This window comes from Halichoerus grypus, chromosome 6 (assembly GCF_964656455.1).
Source record: "Halichoerus grypus chromosome 6, mHalGry1.hap1.1, whole genome shotgun sequence".
NCBI lineage: Eukaryota > Metazoa > Chordata > Mammalia > Carnivora > Phocidae > Halichoerus > Halichoerus grypus.
Window position 1 is genome coordinate 61,789,804 of NC_135717.1, and position 24,032 is coordinate 61,813,835.

Consider the following 24,032-nt stretch of genomic DNA (forward strand, 5'->3'; position numbering starts at 1 on the left):
AACTGCAAATAGCATACCTGAACCTGAGATTCTCACTTCCCAGAAGTTAAGGTTTTGTTTGCTCATTGTGTTTTGTTTTCATTTTTCTCATCATTATTATAAATAAATAACAGCTTTTATTGATTTGGGCTTCTCCACAAATAAAGATTCAGAATTTAAAGCATTCACATTATCTTCTGCCTTCTCTCTCTCTCTCCCTCACATGCCTGGGTTTTTTTTAATTTGCAGATGTTTAACTCACATCATAGTTGCCTTTATTATCATTTCAAAATATGTAAACTTCTATATTTTGATTTGTTAATTCCCTGCTGTGAAAGATGGGAAATTTATTTAGTCTTTTTTTTTCCCCCTAACACTCTTCACTCTCGCCACCTCCCAGTTTTGGGAAGGACTGTTATTTTTACATTGTTAATGTCTATAGGATTGTTCTCAAACTCTAATTAAGTGCCCCACGCTTTATCTACAGCCTGAATCTGAAAAGTGAAATGTGTTTCTGCAAACATTATTTACTGCAAGACCAAGAAGTGTAATTGGCTCCACAGGGAAGACAAGGTAAACCTGTAACTAAGCTTTGCTACTAAAAGGAGACTCTTCCCAGGGCTGCTCTACAGTTACAACTTTTTTTTCTTAAGATTTTATTTGTTTATTTGACAGAGAGGTTGAGAGAGTGAGCGGAGCGGCAGGCAGAGAGAAAGGGACAAGCAGGCTCCCCGCTGAGCAGGGAGCCCGATGCGGGGCTCGATCCCAGGACCCCGGGATCATGACCTGAGCCGAAGGCAGACGCTTAACCGACTGATCCACCCAGGCGCCCCTAATGTTACAACTTTTCATTTTCTAGCTCCCTTTACTTCTGAGTCACACTTCCTTTCCCCTTCTTCTTGGGTCCTTATCATCCTGCATATTGGATTCTTTCTATATTTGGTTAGAGTGTTTCTTGAATAATTTCTTTCAACAGTTTCCACATATAACAAACTTTTTGAGTTTTCACACGTTCAAAAATATCTTTATTTCTCTTCCATACTCAGTTGAGAATTTAGTTGGATATAAGAACTAGGATTCAATTTTTTTTCCTTTTGAAAACTTTGCTTTATTTGCTTGTAGCAACCAGTGATGCTGATGAGAAAATTAGTTTCCTTTTTTTGTTCCATTATAGATAAACTGTTTTTTTTTCTCTTCTTTATTCTTAGAGACCTAAAATTTCACCAGAATGTACCTGCTGTTTTCATCAATTTTAAGACATATTCTGTGTCCCACTCAGTGTTTTAACATCTTTGAAAGAGGTGCCTTACAACTGTGTGCACATCATAATTTAATAGGCAGCAGTTTTGCCTTGCTCGTGGTACATAAAATAAATATGTGTCTTAACCACTGTCATCTGAGATTTGATAAAATACAACAGATACTCTGCTTTTCATTTCAATCCTGTTTAGCACTTGATGGGCCTTTCCATCTGAATCTTAATGTTCCTTTGCTTTAGTTTATGGAAATTTTATTTTATTTCTTTTATTGCTGTCTTACTTCCATTGTACCTGTCTTGCTTCCTGAAAACTCTATTAGAAAGGTATTAGACCTCTTGGATCCATCCTTCATATTTTAACTTTTCTCATAATTTCTGTCTGCCATTTTACACTATGTTCTAAGAGACTCTGTTCACTTAATCTTCCAGATTATTTTTTTAAAGATTTATTTATTTATTTGAGAGAGAGAGAGAGAGCGTGAGGTGGGAAGGGGAGAGGGAGAGGGAGAGAGAGAATCTTAAGCAGACTCAGTGCTAAGCATGCAGCCCAATGTGGGGCTCGATCCCACAACCCTGAGATCATGACCTGAGCCGAAATCAAGAGTCAGACGCTTAACCAACTGAGCCACCCAGGTGCCCAAATCTTCCAGATTATTAATTGGGTCTTCAGCTGTGTCAGTTTTATTATTCAGCCTGCCCATTGGTGTTTTGTTTTGTTTTTGTTGTTGTTGTTGTTGTTGTTACTTCCAAGAAATTGTTCTTTCCCTTAGGCTGTTCCTTTCCCATAGCTGCCTGTCCTTCCTTAATGGAGAAGTTTCTCATGAATGTTTCCCCAGATATACTTATTTTAAAAATGTCTTTTAAGTCCTTGTCCATTCCCTGAATTAACCATCTTTCTTATGGAGCCAATGGCTGTTTGTTCTCTTTGTTTTTTCACTCACTAAATATTTGCTGAATTCTTACTATGTGACAGAAAACATTCTAGGAACTAAAGATACAACAGAAAACAGAACAGGGCTCACAGAGGTAGAACTTAGGGCACTCTTTGAGTGAAAAGGTAACTGCCTAGAATTTCTTATTTGGGCAACTAGATGGACAATGGTACCATTCACTAAGACAAAAAAAAAAGAAAAGAATAATTGGAGTAGGGACAATTTTGTATGCTAGTATTCTGTTCTTATTTAATGAAAAAAATTTGGTAAGTTCACATTCAGATACTTAGAGTTAGAGAAATCTAGGGCACAATCAAATGATGACATAAAATAGGCAACTGGGACAAGGGCCTGGAATTTGGGAGTGGGGTTGATCCTAGAGATAGAATTTGGAGTCACCAATATTTTCGTTGAAGCTGAAGACTTAGATAAGGCCATTCATGAAATTTACAGAGAGAGAAAAGCAGAGGGTCAGGGATGAAACCCTGTGTCCAGGCGTGGCTGACCTGTAGCTCTGATTTATCCTGGGCTGATAGGGAACTCCCAAACCTGGGACCCTAACCCACTGCTCTTACCTTAGTTCTCAAAACTCTAATTCCCACTCCATGAATCCTCACAGTCCTGGAGAGCCCTTTGGGGCCCTAGAACTACCCAAATAAATGCTCCTTTAGTTGTTGACATGCTATCTCAAACTCCCTGGAAGAAACCACCAACTACTATTACCAGCACTGTGACTCAGTCTTCCCATGGCCCGTGTGACAGGAAGCTAGACAAAAACGAAGCCTAAGGTATAATAACACTAATTTAACAAAAACGATGAAAAGTGTTGGTTATCATTAACCTTCTGTGGATCCAAAACCCCAAAACCGTGAGGATTACCAAAATGACAGAGGCATGCACTTTTTAGAATCTTTCCACCTATGTGTTCTCAAAGGGCACAATCCACTTGAACTGCCTCTCTCCCCCAGGCACAAGGAGTACAGAGTGAGTTCACTGCCATTTGGTTAACAATGGACCAAGGAAATCACTGGGGTAAGAATTCCAAGCTTTGGAGGGCACTTGCCAGTATGCTAATGGGGAAAAAATTAACCCAAATTTTAAAAAGTAATCCACAAAAAGTCAGGAAAACAATTTGATAAAACAAAGTAAGTTCCCATGTAGAAAGACATTTGTATTTATTTACTTCACTATATCCAGTCATATCCATAGTTGAAAGTTTATTAAAAAGACCCTGTGTTTAAATTCACGTATAGTAAAAACGAGTTCCAATTTTTCAAGGCTCCCTTTTCCTGCCTCTCCTATAATGATCAACTCTGTAATAACTAAAGATAAGACTGTTGCTATACCATATCTTCTATAAAACAAATAATGATTCAATCTCTCCAAAAGACAATACTCTTACAATGACAAAGATAGCTTCTCTTTTCATTAAAAAAAAAAAAAAGCACCACATGTAGACTAGAGTGTTTGCTCTCCAGTTTAAGTTGAACTTTCAACTTTACTACAGCATGTTATATTGAATCCTGGCTCTGTGCACATTAAACTGTCATTTTGTTTTGTCAGCTGCTGACATTCCACTTTCTCTGGAATATGCATGCTAGTCTTTATGTGGCTACTTCATTGACAGGTGCAAACATTGGACTGCTAAACAATAGATAGAGGTGAAAATGAATGGTAATATTAATAGAAAAGTAGATAACTTCCTAAGTAGGAAAATGTAAATTGAATAATTATAAAAATAACCAAAAATTGTGATTAGAAATAATTTATTATAAATAGTTCTCATTTTCTGTTGAATTTGTATATATAATTAAAAAATCATAAAATTAAGAAATCAGGTTCATTTATAACAGAGATTATAATTCTTTTTTTTTTTTAAGATTTTATTTATTCATTTGAGACACAGAGATACAGAGAGAGAGAGAGCATGAGCAGTGGGAGAGGCAGAGGGAGAGGGAGAAGCAGACTCCCTGCTGAGCCAGGACCCCGATGTGGGACTCGATCCCAGGACCCTGGGATCATGACCTGAGCTGAAGGCAGACGCTTAACCATCTGAGCCACCCAGGTGCCCAACAGAGATTATAATTCTTAAGTTTGTTTTCCATTTTTAGCACCGAAAACATGTTAAAAACATATTAATCTTCTAAATTAGGAATCAACAGCGAAGGTTTGTAATAACAGAAGATGTGCAATTATGTTTATTAATCACCACAAGATTAACCATATTCCTTATCAGATCGACTTTCTCCTTTTCTTGTCAATGAAGGAGTCATTACATTCTCTTTTTTCTCCTAATTTCCACAAATGTCCCTCTTCTGAAACTTTGGCCATTCTTTCTGGGCTTTCCTGCCTCCTTGACTCTCTCTCCTTTAAACCATTAAATATATTACTATCAAAACAATCTTTCTAACTCATCATGAAGAAAGATCATCTTCTGTCCCTAAAATTTCATTAATCTTGACTTTTACATTAACATTCATTTTTTTTTTTTAACCTTTAAGCTAAACAACTATTTTTAAACACCAGTATGTCCCGGTGGGTGCTGGTTGGTGGAGGAGAGGGGGAATGACAAGCCCATGAAGAGGGGAGAACCAGCCTGTGTGCTGACAATTTGGAGAAAAGAGACTGGGGAATTAGGAATATTGAAATAAAATATGAGACTGTATGCAAGCAAGCATTAATCATTGACTAGGCCAAAAGTAAAAATAAAACATTTATCTACATATATCACCAGTGAATTTTCTTGCAACAAAATTGTTAAGCTAGGGAATTCTCTCAAAAATAAGACAAGTCTTCATTTGATGCACCCCAAGGCCCATTTGATGGGCCCCAAGGGTGCCACTTCCTGTCTGCCAGGGGGCTCTCAAACATCTAGGCAGATGATGGGGCTACAAAGCCCTACAGAATCCAGGCTGAGCCAGGCTATCTGCAAATCTCAAGACAAAAGTCTGTGTGGATTAGGCTTCCTCGCCTGGCTCCAGCTCATCCTAGACTTTACATACACACCTTCTATCAAACTAATTTGTAATCAGAACTCTTCCATGATGGAAATGTCTAAAGATGATGAAGCCATTGTTTATAATAGCAAAAGAATAGAAACAGTATCTCTGGAAGGCACTACTAAATTGACAAAGATTGGTTAAGTAAGTCATGCTAGCTCCATGGAGTAAAATACTGTACATAATTTATTATATACATTGAACACTGTTTCCATATCTTGTTGTGTGCAAATCTGCATCAAGATTTGTGTGAAAGGATGGTCGCAAGGAGTTTTTAATAATTACCTCTGGGTGGCAGGATTCTTTTTTACTTTCTTTTTTGACATTTCTTTATTGAGAAGACTTGGTATAAGTATGAATGTTTTATTAAAAAAAAAATTTCAGACTTCTGGCATCCCACATAGGATGCCAAAAAACAAAAAAAACAAAAAAAGCCACTGCTCTACTAATTACTAGAAAAATCCAGATAGACTACAAAGTCACAACCTTTCTTGGACCCATCAGAGAACTGAGGTCACGACCAGGCAACATGAATTCCAAAGAGGAGCAAGACCTTCCAATGGGAGGTGTGATGCACAGGTTCACCTACAGCAGAGGCAGCACCATGCCAGCTGCAACATGCAGGTAAGAGAAGTAAGCTAAAATGTAAAGAACCACTGCAGAGCAAGTATGGGTTAACAGAGCAGTCTGAACTGGCCGGGGGACATATTATAAGGGGAGTTCACACTCACTCTCAACTTTTTATCCCATGTCCTACCAGATGCTCATGAAGGTAATTGAGGGCAGGGCAGGACACTTGTTGATGGTACAGACTTCAAGAAGAGATCAGCTGATGCTAAGAGAAAAGTACCTTCCCTGAGATAGGAGAAGTCTTAAGTCCCTGGGAGGGGGGAAGCAAACTCTCTGGCCAATCAGACCCAAAGAAGGTGATCAGTGGAGAAGTGTAAGGCATGAAGCCTCACCCTCTTCTCCCAGAGCTTTCCTTCCTAGGAAAGAAAAACTTTCAACTGCTGGGGAGGGCAGCAAAGCTTCTGCTTATAGGGCATAGGGGAAGACATATTATGGTAAGGGGGAAAATGAAAGAAACATTTTGTTCCCTGGCAAGCCATTGTCTTGGGCCTTAGAGTCTGTAATAATACCAAGTGGAGGTTCCTACTATTGCAGGAGGGACAGGCAACTCCTGTCCAAGGTCTGCTTCATATACAGGCAGAGGTAGACCACCACAGGGAGGAAGAGCAGGAATCCTGACAGAGCCCACCTCTGAGGCCCAGGCACACAGCACTCCCCAAAGACTGGTCTGGATTAGAGCAAGAGAGAACCCTCTCTGCCTCACTTAGGGACTACCAAGAAAGAGCTGCCTACTACTGAAGGAGGGATAGGAGCATAGAGAAAGACCTCCTCTGTGGCACAAGTGGACAGGTTCTGCTGAAATTGAGGGTGGAGCAGCTCAAAGAGAAAAACACTCTGTTCCTTTCACTCCCACTGCAAGCACACAGCCACTGCGAAAGGAACATCGTCTGTCCCTAAGAACAGAAGGACATCTTCTTCCTTTAAGAAGAACCACAGCAACCACCAAACAACTCAATTCAACTTGTAGCTAGATTGGCTCAACCCCTTACAATAACAATCTGATATAAGAAGAGGCATGCCATTTCCAGATGTGAATACTGATTAGTTCAATTTCTACTAGTCTACATATGATGTTTGGTATTTAATAAAAAATTGAGACAGAAAAAAGGAAGGAAAAAAGAACTGATGGTCAGGAGACAAAGCAATCAACAGAACCAGATTCAAAGATGACCCAGATCTTGGAACTATCAGGTGGAGACTTTAAAATAACTATAAATAACTATAATTAAAATATTAAGGAAACTAGGAGAAAAGGTGAACAACATGGATGATAATAAATAATGAATTTCAGCAGAGAGATGAAATATATATATTTATATATATAACATGTATATATATAAATATAAATATATTATATATATAAGAGTCAAATGGAAATACTAGAAATGAAAAAGACAACACTAAAAATGAAGAATTTGGGCCCCTGGGTGACTCAGATGGTTAAGCATTTGCCTTCGGCTCAGGTCCGGGGATCAACTCCTGCATCGGGCTCCCTTCTCCTTGGGGAGCCTGCTTCTCCCTCTGCCTCTGCCTCTCTCTCTCTGTCTCTCATGAATTAATAAATAAAATCTCTAAAAAATAAAAAAATGATAAAAATGAAGAATTTCTCTGATGACTCATCAGTAGATTCAATACCACTGAGGAAAACAATTTGAAACAAACTCTTGATCTCAGTGTTGTGAGTTTAAGCCCCACATTGGGTGTGGAATCTACTTAAAAAAAAATGTTAAGAAATGAAAGGTCCAGAAATGGTATAAATGAAAGTGTCAAATGCACTTGCATTTGACAAATCTTCCTGTGACAAATTATATCAGTTTTTTTATATGAAAATATATTAAACTTTAAAATTTTTGAAGGATACAACATGTTAGGAATTCCATGGATTGTACTTTTGATGGCAACATTGGAAAAGGTTATCCAGGGACATTTGAAGCAAGATGAATGGACAGTTATGAGTTTCATAGTGACTTTTTGGAGAGCACTTAAGAAACACTATCTTTGCCACTGAGACTAAGCTATGTGGTAGGAAATTGCCAAAGGTTCCTAAAAATCGCAGTGACTTCTTATTGATCTCCTACCAATCAGTTATTTGGGTGCTTCGGTCTGAAATCTTTTTTTTGTTGCTTTCCTAATACTTATTGTCCTAGCTCTGCCAATGGTTGTGTAAAAATCTAAAACTGTATATTGAAGTCTTTCTAATCTTAACATAAGCAATTAGCTTAAAAATATGTTTATGCCTTATTTCATGTAAACCAATAGAAATGTTATGTATCTTAACCATAATTACACTCTAGGCTGTTCACGCTCATGTCAATCATGGTGGCATGAGGGGCACCCGGGTGGCTCAGTCGGTTGAGCGGGCAATTCTTGGTTCCAGCTCAGGTTATGATCTCAGGGTTCTGGGATCGAGCCCCATGTCAGGCTCTGTGCTCAGTGGGGAGTCTGCTTGAGGATTCTCTCTCTCTTCCTCTCCCCCTGCCCCTACCCTGCTCATGCTTTCTCCCTTTCTCTCTCGGTGGCTCAGTCGTTAAGCGTCTGCCTTCGGCTCAGGTCATGATCCCGGGGTCCTGGGATCGAGCCCCGCATGGGGCACCCCGCTCAGTGAGAGGCCTGCTTCTCCCTCTCCCGCTCCCCCTGCTTGTGTTCCCTCTCTCACTGTCTCTCTCTCTGTCAAATAAATAAATAAAATCTTTAAAAAATAAAATAAATAAAATAAATAAATAAATCTTTAAAAATTCTGGTGTCATGAAACTGAATATGCACTCACCATATGTATACTTTTAGCCAATGGATTCACTGAACTCCATAACACTTCATGGCATTTGTTGTAGGTAACTACTTCTTATATTATATTATATTATATTATATTATATTATATTATATTAATTATTATATTTTCATATATGCTCCTATATATAATCATATATTCAAAAGAGGGATGGATCCCACATTGCAATTGGTGAAGGAGATCTTCAAGATATTTTCAAGAACTTTAAAAGTCTAAATAAAAGTGTACCTTGATTCCCTAATAAAGTTGCATACCTAACAATCCTTAAGAATTCCTTGGGTTTGGTTGGCATTAAATCAATTCAGTGAAATATCACTGGTTATCTAAGGTTGATCAGATATCCAAGTTAAAAGTAATATGCACTAAATGAATACATAAAGAAAAACAAATAACTTTAATAAGTTCAGGGGTTTTTTTTTGTGAACAAGCAGAGACTACAGGAAAAGAAAACAAAGGGATATTAAATGAAGAAAAGTTCAAGTACCATCTTTTATGAAATTACATTCCTTAAGAAAAAAAATTGGTGTATTGTAAAATAATCCCAGGATGCGAAGACAAAGCTGGGACCTGGGAGACACTGGGCCTGAAGTGGTCGGGTCTGGAGAAACTGACAAGTTGGTTAGATCCAAAGGGGGTGGCCAATAGTCCAATGCCAGTGTTCAGGGGGGTGCAGCTACTTCAGGCTTGGCTCTGACCAGCATCCATATTGAAGCAGTCCTATGGTAGTGAGTTCTATGACAGAATTCATGGCACCAAGCAGCAGAATTTGTACATGCAATAATGGCAGTTAGAATGGGTGCCAGTATGTCAAATATTCATGGGGGTAAGACGCACGTCTGGGCAGTATCAGAACTCTGGCTAAATGACCTGGTGTTCAAGACTGGCCTCAACTCCCAGTGGGAACTGGAGAGAAACCCACAGCTGAAACCAAAGCAAATGGAATAAAGCAACACCCTACAGTGGGGGGCAAGATGGCTGCTCTGGGCACCTGAATGTCAAGGATGACACTCCTTCTTTTAACACCAGGTTGTTATTACATATGGTCAGGACCTAGCAACTGCCCCTGGCTGAGAGTGCCAAGGGAAGAACAGGAATGGATACAAATCTCAAATTTATCTTTTCCCGATTCCCACAATTGTATCTTAGTTCCTTAATTAAGTTATACTAAAATATCACAAACTCTACAAATAAAATGCTATCACTGTTCCCCAAGAACATAACAAGAAGACAAAGCATAAAATGCATTATGCGATTCTTAACAAAAAACATTTTTCATTTGTGTGACAAATATTGAATCTGACTTTCACTAAAATATTTTCAGTTCCAAATATACTGAAAGTATTTATCATTGAACCACTCAGAATAAGATAATGTAGAAAGTAAAAACCACCTTTCAGTTGACTTCTAAATATAATATCACTCAGCTTGTCAATTTTGGTCTCTGAGAGCAGAATCTAAAGATGAATTCATTTTAGTGGTAAATGAAAAATTTGATTTTGAAATAAAACTAGTATAGTGTATGATTTTAATAATCTCTACATTTTAAAGTTATTTGATAAAAGAAAGATCTAGTACAATAAGGAAAACTCTTCCGTGTCAAAAAAATCTACCAAAATACAGGGAGTATCCTTTGATAACCTCCAAGATCATGCACATGAGCAGGACGATCCTATCTCTGTATTAAACAGCCATCCAGTGTGGCCAAATCCACAACGAGCAAAATGCTGGCTTTCCCCCATTGCTCTGCAGAACTCTTAACTGCCTGCTCTACCAAGCGAAGCCCAAGTTAAAAAGCATGAAATAATGAAACAATAAACAGATTGTATTATTTTCTTCCCTGATGATGTTTATTTTAAACTTCATGTGCAATTTAATCAAATAAGAAGGTTGCATAGGAGAGCAATGGTCAATTTCAGAAAGATTTTTTTCCTCTCACCTACCTAGCCTGTAATACTACAGATCTATAACAATCATTCTCTATCCTATACTAATATTTTTTATTAAATTACTAGCTTGCAGGGGGAATATGATCATAATTGCAAAGCTGACAATTTTTAAATGTTAAACCTGACAATTTTTAAATGTTAAAGGAATCACGTTATAGAGTTTTTATTGATGTCTTTTATGCTGTACAAATTGCTTTGTATTGAGTGCACTTTAAGAATGGGAACGTGATTGACTTGTCCGTGTCCCATTTCCCACACAGAGCGTCCCGATGGTTTCTGCAGATGTAAGCACACACCATATGTTCTCTCAGCAGAGACCAGGTTACCCCATGGAAGCTCAGAAGTCTTCCTGGGAAGCATTTACTGGGTGCAACCTTAATTAACTAATTCCCCGGGGTGGGGGAGGGGCAAACCTCCTGGGAATCCAATCTAACCTGGTTATATGAAACCTTAGTATTTGAAATGTTTCCCAGATATCAAAAAATAAACTTTACACAAAACGCTGTACAAATACAAATTTTATGTTGTGAAATCTTTCGTAAATAGAAATCAAACAGCAATGTTCCTATCGTGCTTTTCAGACTGGCTAACCACTCAGTTTATCACTCTGTACCCCACTGTGGGAAGCACGTGTGCTGTTCCCACCAAATGACACAGATTTCAAAAAGTAAGTATGATTAATTAGATAAGATAAGTGACTGATGTAAAAAGTTCCTTCAGCAAGCTCTCTGTCTGGTCATTTACATGTGATACATGTTACAAAACCCTTTAAAGACAATTTTTGAGAAGTCCAGCTACCTCAGCATAATGAAAGATGTCAAAAAGAAAAAAAGGAAAATTAAAATCAGGGTGCATAATACATCAAGTTAATCTGCAGTGAAGACTGTACCACATGGAAAGCTGATAGAAGGGAGCACTTATCATAAAACTGTGAACAACCAAAGTGTATACTATAGCAATAATGGTGAACTAGAAAAATACACTTCATTTTAAAAGCGTGTCGGTTCATACAAATATGTAAACACCAGCTTACGTCACCTCCCCCCTCCCCAGTCTGACTTTTACTTATGGTTATGCATTAACTTCTGAGTCTCTCCCGCCGACAAGACACACTGTTAGGCTTTGGCAACATCAAAATAGCAATCCTTACAGTTAGAAGGAGAGACTATGGCACTAACAGAACACCGCACTGAACTGACGCCTCTGGGAGATCCTGTCTGCCCTGTCTCTCCTACGGTGCATCTTCTGTGGGTGAGAACAAGTGGTTATTTCTGCCCCTCATGGCTGTGAACTGGGAACCTCAATCTCAACTGGAAATTGATTATTTATTTATTTGACAGAGAGACAGAAACAGCATGAGAGGGGATAGGGTCAGAGGGAGAAGCAGGCTCCCCGCTGAGCCGGGAGCCCGATGTGGGACTCGATCCCAGGACTCCGGGATCATGACCTGAGCCGAAGGCAGTCGCTTAACCAACTGAGCCACCCAGGCGCCCCAATCTCAACTGGAAATTGAGGACCCTGTTGTTTCTTATCTGCAATTGTAGGGTTTAGTTAGGGCCTTGTGCTTGCTGCAGGGACTGGGGCAGCTCCCCCTGCTGCTGAGATCCTGGGATTGGAGTTCCGTTGCTCTGTCCCTGTCACCAGCCCTGCTCTGCAGTCCTCCATCTTCTCAGAACCTCCGACCACAGACTCTGCGCCCCCCCCCCCTCCCTCCCCCCCCCCCCCCGCCACACCACCAAGGGACCTGATTTCATGGCAGTTGATGGAGCCTTCTGGAACAGGACACAGCCTCAGCCGCACGCTCCCTAAGCCCAAGGCTTAGGCTGGAACCCTTTACCCAGTCGCGCTGATCTATCTGCGCAGGTCAGCCGGCAGCATTGTACACTCAGGCGTGGGGGTGGGGTTTTTTGTTTTGTTTTGTTTTTTGGGTTTTTTTGTGAGCAAAAAACAAACAAAGCAAAACAAACAAACTCCACAAACACAAACAGCAACAGCAACAACAAAAAACGAATAAACACAAACTTCCCAAGAACTGCATTCTAAACATCTTACTTCTAGAACCTAGGCACTGGTCAGTCATGCACCAAATTCGCCCCCAAATGTCATTTTCCTCCTTTGGAAATTACGCTGGTTTCCAGTTGTCTGTACTTCCTAATTTTCTGTAAAGGGGAAATGCTTTCGGAGGAGAGGGCTTTGTCTCAGCTTCTGGGGAGTGACGGCCACTGGTGGGCACCCTGGACTCTCTCTACCTGCTCGCTTATTCCTCTGCTGCGGGGGAGCTGTGAGCATCTGCCCGGTGAGCCGGCATGAGACACCCCTACCTTTGCTTTTGGAACAAGGATGGCACAGGCAGCCTGCTCCTGCTCAGGTCCTCTGCGCCCCAAGCCTTAGCGAGGCAGATTCTGCCCCCTGTGGGAGAAGGAGGAAGAACACGCGGACAGGCAGAAACAAGACAAAAGAGTATGGGAAGTGCTACACGTTGGCGCTCTGTATCACCAACCGGCTTCTGAGCTTTTAAAAAATCAACACGGAAAAAGAGTTTTGACTGGTTACACAATTCACAGTGCCCACAGGCTAGATCGGTCTCTCAGAGAAATACAATTCCCGTAACTCACAGCGGAAGCAAGTTCCCCATAGAATCATTACAAAGGGAGGGATTGTGTCTCAGCAGGGTCCACACGCTAAGCCAACGTTGAGTTGAACATCACAGAGCTACTTCTTAACACGCTCTTTTATACAGACCAGTAGTACCGCCTTGGGTCCAGTAAAAGCAATTCTGATTATTTGGAGGGATGGTGGATTAGGAGAATAATAGCGTATCACTGATGCATGTGTATCTCTGATGGTGTGAGTTAATCCAGGTGTCAACTTAGAATACTATGAGCAAATGGACTGTATAGCTGCATGTCCTTCAGGGAATTTTCAGGAAGCTCCTGATAGGTATTGGGCAGTAAGGAGTTAGTAATTATACACCCTAGACTGTGCTTGGAATGTGGCTTTTCTAGCTTGCTAATTTAACAGAGACCCACTGAGCCTTAGCGACTAAGCTGAGCCTAAACGACCACGTTGAGGATAATGATGGCATCCTCTTGGGCAGTCAAGGGGCCCAACAAGGACACACTGGTGTAGAGAGAGCAGCCAGAGGTCCCCGCCCGGCTGCAGGCACAGAGAGTAGGGGGCATCCGGTGTAGGAGACCGCCGGCCTTGCTCATGCTGGACGTGAGGTCACAAGAGTGCTAACACAGCCGTGGCCCTGGATGGATGCAGGTATCCTAGAGTGTGGTCATAGGAGCAGTTCTTACCACAGGCTGCTCTTCCTTTGCAGATTTCTTTGGAGTCTTAACTTTCCTGGTCTTCACAGTTGAGACACTGATGGAGGGTGAGTGTGGTCTTGAACTTGCTCTAGGTCTGGATGGAATCCTGGGCTGTAAGGGCCACGGGGACACAGCGGTCTCTTTCGCCTTGACTAGTTTCAGGCTCTGGCACACAAAAAGAAGCAGCTTGGTTATTCTCACTTCATTCTCCAGAATCGTGTCCCTTTCTTTTCCTCCTGTGAGTTGGCATTGCAGGGTCAGATTTTCAGTCCCAAAGGGCATGGGTCTGGTCCTTTTCCCAGTGCTACACTCCCCCTTTTGGCCTGATTTAATGTGTCGGCTGGGTCTGTTTTTCCTCTCCTCCCACTGATGCTACTGTACTAAGAAAAACATACCAACAGATCAGTGTTTTCTGGAAGCACCTGGAAAGGTGGGAGTGGGGTGAGGAGTGGGGTGACATGACAGCTTGAGGTCTGTATCTTATTTGTAGGAAGCTAGGGGAATAGAAGGTAGGAGTGTAGGGACAGGGATCTGAAGAGATACGGCATGAGCCTAAGGCTCGGTGTACCGGGACAACACTTTCCCCTTCCTTCAGCCAGGTTTGCCTTCTTGTTGGCTTATACCCCTCTCACTGAGCTCAGCCATCGCTCCTGGGCTCCCATCCACACTTTTAAGGATTTTCTCCTTCAAACTCGGATCTTGGAAAGTGAAAAGTCTCAATAGGGTATGTATACCTTTTTCTTTTTTTTAAAGATTTTATTTATTTATTTATTTATTTATTTGAGAGAGAGAGAGAGAGAGAGAGAAACAGCATGAGAGGGGATAGGGTCAGAGGGAGAAGCAGGCTCCCCACCGAGCTGGGAGCCCGATGCAGGACTCGATCCCAGGACTCCGGGATCATGACCTGAGCCGAAGGCAGTCGCTTAACCAACTGAGCCACCCAGGCGCCCATGTATACCTTTTTCAACCCAGATGTCAAAATAAGACTCACACAGAATAAAAGAAGAAAAAAATAACTTAAATTTAAATGCAAACCTTGCCACCTAGGCTGTCCAACTTTTTCCTTGTTTCCATGTCCTCCTTCTGTTTATTAATCTGTGAAATTGAAGGCGCACATTATTTGTTATCATTTGCAAAGATTAAAAAGGAGAATTTTCTATAAAACTTCCTCAAGCAATGGAAGAATACAATGGTAAACCACGTAACTGCTAACACGATTATGAGAACGTAAGTTATAATGGTGCATATGAATTAGAAGAGAAAATTAATTTGTACCTAAAAAAGAGCACTTAAAGAGGTGAACAGAAAGAAAGTTGTAACTGTTTAAAGTCATTAGCATTTGCTCATTGTTTTAAGCATAATAGAAATTATAGAGAAACACAGATCATTTGCTTTTGTGGTAATAATTTGTTTCATATATTATTATGATAGTTATAAATTCCAGGTCTTATAAAAGTTTTGGAGAAATTTCAGATAATTCAATAGCCAGACTTCAATAATATAGTGATGAAATTTTGATTTAAAGAGTCAATTCTAGTTTCCAGGCATAAAAGGCTTTTTATCATATATGTAATTGAGATATAATCGACATAGAAAATTATATTAGTTTCAGGTCTACAACATAATAATTCAAAAGTTAAAAAAAATAATAATTCAAAAGTTGTATATGTTGCAAAATGATGGCCACAATAAATCTAGTTAACATCCATCACCACACAGTTTTAATTTTTTTCTTATGATGGGAACTTTTAAGATTTACTCTCTTAGCAACTTTCAAATATATAATACAGTATTATTAACTATGATCACCGTGTTGTACATTACGTTCCCGTGACTTATTTATTTTATAGCTAGAAATTTGTATCTTTTGACCACTTTCACCCATTTCACCCACTTCCCACCCTACCTCTGGCAACCACTGATTCATTCTCTATAAGTTCATGTTTTCATTTTGTTTAGATTCCACATGTAAGTGAGAATATACAGTATTTGTCTTTCTCCGACTTCCCTTGGTATAATTTCCTTAAGATCCATCCATCTGTTGCAAGAGGCAAAAAATATATTATTAATGCATGCTTCAATAATATCAAGTTTTTTTTCATCAAATGCATATGTGACTAATGCTAGGGATTCTAATTCTGGCTAATCTTATGAAATTAAACAATGATGAGATACACCCCTAATCATTAATCTCACAGGTACAACTATTTTCCAAAATATCTCTCACCTACAGATAGGGCAGGTCTGCCTCATGAAATCTTGAGGTCTGGGGGGACAGTAACTGATGTCCATGAAGCACTGCATTTAGGAAGAACTGGGCAGGTGTGCTAAGATGAAGGATAATGTGCAAAGCTTCAATTTTACTTTAAATGCAATGGGATACCAATGAATAATTTTAACTGTTGGGGGGGTATGAATGGGACATGATAATATTTATTGTATGAAGTCATAATTTGGGGGGAGTCATGTTTCTGGTCATGGCTGAGTAACTGCTATGAAACCAACCTTCCCACAGATGACAACGATAAGCTCCAGAAAAAACATATTTAAAAAAATTACCTGAAGACAATGGCTTTTAACTTAGCAGCAGTGCCCAGTCTGTCTGTGTGGAACAACTAAAACTATGATGGAAAAACTGCAGCCTTTCAGGATTGTTGGAGACACAGTTCAGGGAAACCAGAGCCAGGGAAAGTTCCAAGGCAAGGAAATCCCAAGGAAAGCCAGACTGCAGAGCCCCAAACTTTGTGCGTAAATTTTGCCCAAATCCTTAGCAGATGCCTGAATCATGCTTGGCAGTGAAGCTAAGGCTCAAAGATTGAGTTGAGATTTGAGCTTCCCTCCACTGCATGCGAGACAGAGTTTGCAGTTTAAATCCAAGTTAACTGCCTGATTTTTTTAAAGTAGGCTCCACGCCCATCATGGAGACAGCACAGGGCTTGAACTCACCGCCCCAAGATCAAGACCTGAGCTGAGATCAAGAGTTGGTTGCTTAACTGACCGAGCCACCCAGGCATCCCTAATTGCCTGATTTTTTAAAATAACACACAGCATTCATAATGCCTGTAAAATCCCAAAATGCTCAACATACAATTGTATGTTGCTGATCTATTCTCGAGCGAAAAGACTCTTAACACAGACTGAGAGTGAGATGGTACCTCAAAAATAGTGGAATGAGGTCTCTAAAGTGTGGAAAGAATGAAAGAAAAACAAACACTGTTAACTCGGAATTCTGTACTGACAGAAAATATTTTTCAAGATGGAAGTATCTGAAAGATACAGAAGGATTGCATCAATAGCAGTCCTGATCTACAAGCAACATTAAAGGAATCTCCTCAGACTGAAGAAAAATGATCCCAGGGAGAACCTCCAATCTTTAGGAAGGAATGTAGAGCATCAGAAATGGTCAATATGTAAGACTATTTTATCTTAATTTCTTTCAAATACATACAACTGTTTAAAGCAAAAACTGTAATATTGATGTAAATATAATACATAAAACAACTTTAATTTGAAGAATGGAGAAATAAATCTATATAAACAAACCTATATATTTCAAAGTTTCTATATTTTACATGAAACTGCCTTAAATTAACTCTAAGTAAACTGTAAAAAGTTAAAGATGTAAATTATAATTGCTAGAGCAACCACTAAAAGATAGGCAAAAAGCCAAAATAATAATAAATAAATTAGGGGTGCCTAGGTGGCTCATTCAGTTGAGCAACTGCCTTAGGCTCAGATCATGATCCTGGAGTCCCAGAATCGAGCCCCACGTCAGACTCCCTGCTTCTCCCTCTCCCTCTGCCCCTGCCCTGCTCCTTCTCTCTCTCTCTCTCTCACTCTCTCTTAAATAAATAAATAAAATCTTTTAAAAAAGATAATAAATAAATTAAATTGGAATTCTAAAATATATTAAAAGGACAGCCAAAAAAAAAAGAACAGAGGAAAGAACAATGAAAAACCTGGATGGGACATATAGAAAACAAATAATAAAATGGTAGACCTAAATCCAACCCTATCAATAATAACACTGAGTGTTGATAGACTGAACAGTCTAGTTAAAATGCAGAAATAGGCAGAATGTATAAAACAGAAAGACCCAATTATTTGTTATCTATAACACAAGCACTTTAAATATAAATACACAGAGAGGTTGAAAATACATGTATTGAAAAAAATGCAATGCAAACATAAAAAGGCTGGCAGTACTACATTTATGCCTAACATGTATAGTAGATTTCAGGATCAGAGAATTACTAGAGATAAAGAGGGACATTTTATAATGATAAAAGGATCAATTCGTGGGAAGACATAATAATTATAAATACAAATGCACCTAATAACAGAGCTTTAAAACACATAAAGTAAAAATTGGCAAAATTGTATATAGAGAAAAATAACACCCCTCTCCCAGGAATTGAAAGAAATAAACAGAAAAATTAAAGACATATAGATAACCTAAAAAACACTATTACTACCTTGATTTAATTGATAACAACTGCATCAACTGCAGAATATAAATTATTTTCAAGTAGATATAGTACAGTCCCATGATAGACTACATGCTATTTGGCCATACAATGACTGCCAACAAATTTATAAAAATTTAAATCATAGGGAGGATGTTCTCTGATCACAATGGAATTAAACTAGAAATCAATAACAAAAAAATATATCTAGGAAAATCACTAATATTTATAAATTAAACAACACAGTTCTAAATCACAGGGGAAATCAGAAATTAGAAAATATCCCAAACTGGGGACGCCTGGGTGGCTCAGTTGTTAAGCAACTGCCTTCGGCTCGGGTCATGGTCCCAGGGTCCTGGGATCGAGTCCCATATCGGGCTCTCTGCTCCGCGGGAAGCCTGCTTCTCCCTCTCCCACTCCCCCTTACTTGTGTTCCCTCTCTCGCTGTGTCTCTCTCTGTCAAATAAATAAATAAAATCTTTAAAAAAAAAAAAAAAGAAAATATCCCAAACTGAATGAAATATAGGATACCAAAATGTGTAGGATGCTGCTCAGAGGGAGATTAATAGCTTTAAATGCTCAATTAAAAATAATAAAAAGCCTGAGATCAATGACCTTAAGTTCCACCCTAAGAAGGTTAAAAAAAAAAGAGCATAGTAAACAAAAAATAAATAGAGGGGGGAAAGGGACAAAGATCAGGGCAGATATCAGTGAAATAAAAAAGGAAAAAAATAGAGAAAATAGAGCCAAAACTAATTTCTTGAAAAGATCAGCAAAATTAATAGCCCCCCAACTAGACTGATCAAGAACATAATTTACTAATATCAGGAATAAAAGAGGATTCATTATTTCAGATCCTATAGATATTAGAAGGATAATAAGAGAATGCTATGGAAAACCTCATATCAACAAACACGTAATTAAATAAAGTGAACAAATTGAATAATACAACCTAGCAAAACACAAAATGAAATAAAAAATGTGAATAGCTCTATAGCTATTAAAGAAAATAAATCCATTATCAAAAACTTTTGCATAAAGAAAACTCTAAGCCCAGATAGTTTCATTGGTGAAGTCTATCAAACATTTAAGAAAGAAATGACAGAAATCTTTTTACTAACACCACTAAAATTGTTTTCAGAAGATAGAGAAGACATTTCTCAAGTCATTTTATGAAGCCAGCATAACTCTAACACTAAAACCCAAAAAACAAACATATACACACAGAAAGAAAATTTAGAGATCAATGTCCCTTATGAACATAGATTCAAAAGTCTTCAATGTACTACTAACAAATTGAATGCAGTAGCGTATAAAATGTATGAAAGGTCATAACAAAGAGGGGTTTATTTCAGGAATGCAAACCTGCTTCGACATTCACGAACCAAAGTATTTCACCATATTACGGGGGTTAAAGAAAAAAAATATAGTTGTTTCAATAGCTGCAGAAAAAAAGCAGTTGACAAAATTCAACTGCCATTCACGAAAGAAACTCTCAGAAAACTAGGAATAAAAGGAAACCTCCTCAACCTGACAAATGACTGCCATGAAAAACTTACAGCCAAATCATACTTAATGATGACATAATAAAGTTTGCCCCTCTAAGACTGGGAAGGAGAAAAGAATATTTCTTCTCACCACTGTTATGCAACACTGTATTGCAAGTCCTAAACGTTATAAATGTTTATAACATTTTATATAACATTATAAGTTATAAAACATTAAAAAGAGGGGTGTCTGGGTAGCTGGATTGGTTAAGTGTCTGCCTTTGGCTCAGGTCATGATTCCAGGGTCCCAGGATTGAACCCCACATCAGGCTCCCTGCTCAGCAGAGAGTCTGCTTGTCCCTCTTCCTCTGCCCCTCCCCCCGACTTGTGCTCTCTCTCTCTCTCTCAGATAAATAAAATCTTTAAAAAAAAAAAAAACACTAAAAAGAAATAAAAGGTACAAAGATCAGAAGCAAAGTAAAACTATCTCTATTTACAGAAGACCTGATTGCTTACATATCAAGAATCTATAGATTGTTTACATTTGAAGGAATATATGAAATTATTATTGTAACTATTAAGTGAATCTAACAAGGTTGCAGAATACAAAGTTACTATAAAATCAATTGTATTTTTATATACCAGTACCAAACAATTGGAAATAAAACCTAAAAATAATTCCATTTCTAATAGCATCAAGAATGATAAAATAGGAATAAATTTAACAAAAGCTGCGCAAAAACCTCTACACCGAAGATGACAACATACTGGTAACAAAAATTAAAGAAGACCTAAATAAACAGAGATGTATACTATGCTTATGGGTTGGATGATTCAGTCTAGTAAAATGTTCATATGTCAATCTCCTCGAATGTATCTGTAGATTTATACCACAATCCTAATCATAAAACACACTTAGTTTTTTTTTGTTGTTGTTAAAGTGGACAAGTTGTTTCTAAAACCTATATGAAAATACAGAGCATCTAGAATTTTCAAAATGACTTTGAAAAAGAACAAAGTTGAAGGACTTACTGTTACTTGTTTTTAAGACCTATTATAAAGCCACAGAAATTAATATAGTGTAGTACTAGCTTAAGGATCAACAAATCCTTACAACAGAATAGAGAACCCCAGAATATACCTGGCTGATTTTCAACAAAGGTTCCAAAGCAATCAATCCGATGGAGGAAAAAAATATGAAATTTGACCCTTATGCCACACCTTACACAAAAATTAAGTTAATATAGATCATACATCTGGGGAGCCTGGCTGGCTGATTTGGTTAAGCTGCCAACTCTTGATTTAGGCTCAGGTCATGATCTCAGGGTCCTGGGATGGAGCTCTACTTTTGGTTCCATGCTCAGAGGGAGTCGGCTTGAGGATTCTCTTTCCCTCTTCCTCTGCCCCTACCCGCGCTTGCTCTCTCTCTGTCTCAAATAAATAAATAAATCTTTTAAGAAATATATAGATCATACACCTAAACATAAGATGTCTCGGTTTTTTTTTTTAGAAAACATAAGAGAGTATCTTCTTGACTTCAGGGTAAGCAAGTGTTTCTAAGCATACATAAAGAGATATCCATAAAGGAAAATAACTGATAAATTAGGCTTTAAAGATAAAAAAAATCTTTTCCCATCAAAATACATTGTTAAGCAAATGAACAGAAAATGCATAACTGGGGAGAAAATATTTACAAAACGTGTATCTGGCGAAAGACTGGTATCCAAGATAAAATTTCTGTACTATAGTTGCATGTTTAGTTTTGAAGAACCTCTCTAGTTACCTAGTTTCTCTGCACTTATTCACTAATTAAAAAAAAACAACTCAATGTTTTAAAATGGACTTTTATTTTGAAATAATTGTAGATTCACATGCAATGATAAGGAATAATACAGCAAGATCTTATAATACTCTTTACCTCCTTTCCCCTAATGTTAACATCTTGCAAAACTATAGTACAATATCACAACCAGGATATTGACATTGATACAATCCACCAATCTTATTCAGATTTCCCTAGTATGCATTTGTATGTGTGTATTTTATGCTATACAATTATAGCACCTGTGTAGGATTATCTATCTACTACCACAGTGAAGATACAGTATGTTTGCAGTGATCAATACAAAGACCCCTGTGTTGCCCTTTTGTAACACACCCACCTCCCTTACTGTGCCCCTCTCCTCATCCCTAACCCTGGCAACCACTAATTTGTTCTCCATTTCTAAAATTTTATCCTCTCAAAAGTGTTATGTAACTATATTATACACCTGAAACTAATATAACACTGTATGTTAATTATAGTGGAATTTTTAAAAGAGTGTTATAGAAATGAATCATACAATGCGTAGCCTTTTGGGGTTGCTTTTTTCATTCAGCATAATTCCCTGGAGATTCATCCAAGTTGTTGCTGTATCCTTAGTTTATTCCTTTTTGTTGCTAAATAGGATTCTGAGTATGGGTACCCCACAGTTTAACCATTCACATGTTTAAAGACATACAGGTTGCTTCCAGGTTTTGACTATTATGAATAAAGCTGTTTTGAACATTTGGGTGTGGTTTTTTGGTTTGTGACTATGTTTTTATTTCTCTGGGAAAATGCATAAGAGTGCAATTGCTGGATTATATTGTAATTGCATGTTTAGTTTTTAAAGAAACTGTCAAACTGCTTTCCTAGTTATCCAGTTCCTCACCATCTTGCCAGGACTTAGTGTTGTCAGCCCCTTTTAAAAATTTTAATTAGTCTGATAGGTCTGTAGTGATATCTCAGTATGGTTTTATTTTGCATTTCCCTCATGGTTAATAATATTGAACATTTTTTTCATGTGCCTCTTCAATAAAATGTCTGGTCATGTCTTTTGCTCTTTTTCTATTTGGATTTTTTTGTACTGTTGAGTTTGGGAGGTCTTTATTTATCTAGATGTTAGTCCTTTGTGAGATACGTGGTTCACAAATCTTTTCTCTAAGTCTGTAGCTTGTCTTTCATCTGCTTCATGTGTGCTTCCAGGGAGAAAAGCTTTTAATTTTGATGAGATCCCTTATGGACTGAATCTTTGTGTCCCTGCAAAATTCATATGATGAATCCTCAATGTGATGGTATTAGAAAGCGGAGGCTTTGGGAAGTAATTAAATTTAGATTAGGTCCTAAGAGTATTACACTCTCATGATGGGATTGATCCCCTTATAAGAAGAGGAAGACAGTGAGCTAGAGGGCTCTAGCTCTCGCTCTGTCTCTCAATCTCCCCCTCTTTCCCCACCTACCCAGCACTTCATGTGTACTCACTGAAGCAAGGCCAAGTGAATACACTGGGAGAAAATGTCAGTCTGCAATCCAGGAATCAGGCTCTCACTAAACATCTAATCTGCTGGCCTCTTGATCTTGAACTTCCCAGCCTCCAGAACTGAGAGAAAAATTGTTGTTTAAGCCACCCAATCTGTGGTATTTTGTTATAGCAGCTTGCGCATATTAAGATAGGACAGAGTAGTCCAATTTATCAGTCTTTCCTTTTATGAATTGTGCTTTTGATGTCAATACTAAGAACTCTTTGCTTAACCCCAGATCCCAAAGATTTTCTCTTATTTTTTCCCCAAATGTTTATGGTTTTATATTTTTCATTTAAATCTATGATCCATTTTGAGTTATTCTTTGTGTTAGATATAAGGTTTACAGGAGGTTCATTTCTGGGGGCCACAGATGTCCAATTACTCCTGCACTAAATGTTGAAAAGGCTATCCTTCCTCCCAGTAAACTGCTTCCGCATTTATGTAAAAAAAAATCAGTTGAACATATTTGTGTGGATCTACTTCTGGGTTCACCGTTCTGTTCTAGACCTCTACAAATACTACAGTTCTTTGATTACTGTAGCTATATAATAAAACTTAATATCAGGTAAAGTGAGTCCTTCTAATTTATTCTTCTTTTTCAAGATTGTTTCAGATATTCTAGGGCCTTACTTTTAGAATAAAATTGTCTATGTCAACAAAAAAAACCTAGCTGGAATTTTGATAGAAATATATTAAACTAGAGCCCAATTTGGGGAAGAACTGACATCTTTACTACATTGGGTTGTCCAATCCATGAACATAGTATGTCATTTATTTGAGTCTCTGATTTCTTTCATTAGCATTTTATAATTATCAGTATACAGAACCTATACATGTTTGGTTAGATTTATATTTATTTATGTTTCTTTTGGAGCAAGTACAAATTACACTGTATTTTTATTTTTTGTT

At 38.2% G+C, this 24,032-nt stretch overlaps 1 protein-coding gene across 1 annotated transcript in view; it reads right to left on the bottom strand.

Annotated features, from left to right (window-relative positions):
* The window catches only part of C6H10orf67 (chromosome 6 C10orf67 homolog), a 159,794-nt gene that overhangs the window by 43,370 nt on the left and 92,392 nt on the right, over positions 1-24,032 (bottom strand). Inside the window, exons 14-15 of the mRNA XM_078075241.1 lie at positions 14,882-14,941; positions 13,835-14,011 (exon numbers count right to left, since the gene is read on the bottom strand). Of these exons, the coding sequence (XP_077931367.1) occupies positions 13,835-14,011; positions 14,882-14,941 (237 nt within the window). The remainder of the gene's footprint in view (positions 1-13,834; positions 14,012-14,881; positions 14,942-24,032) is intronic.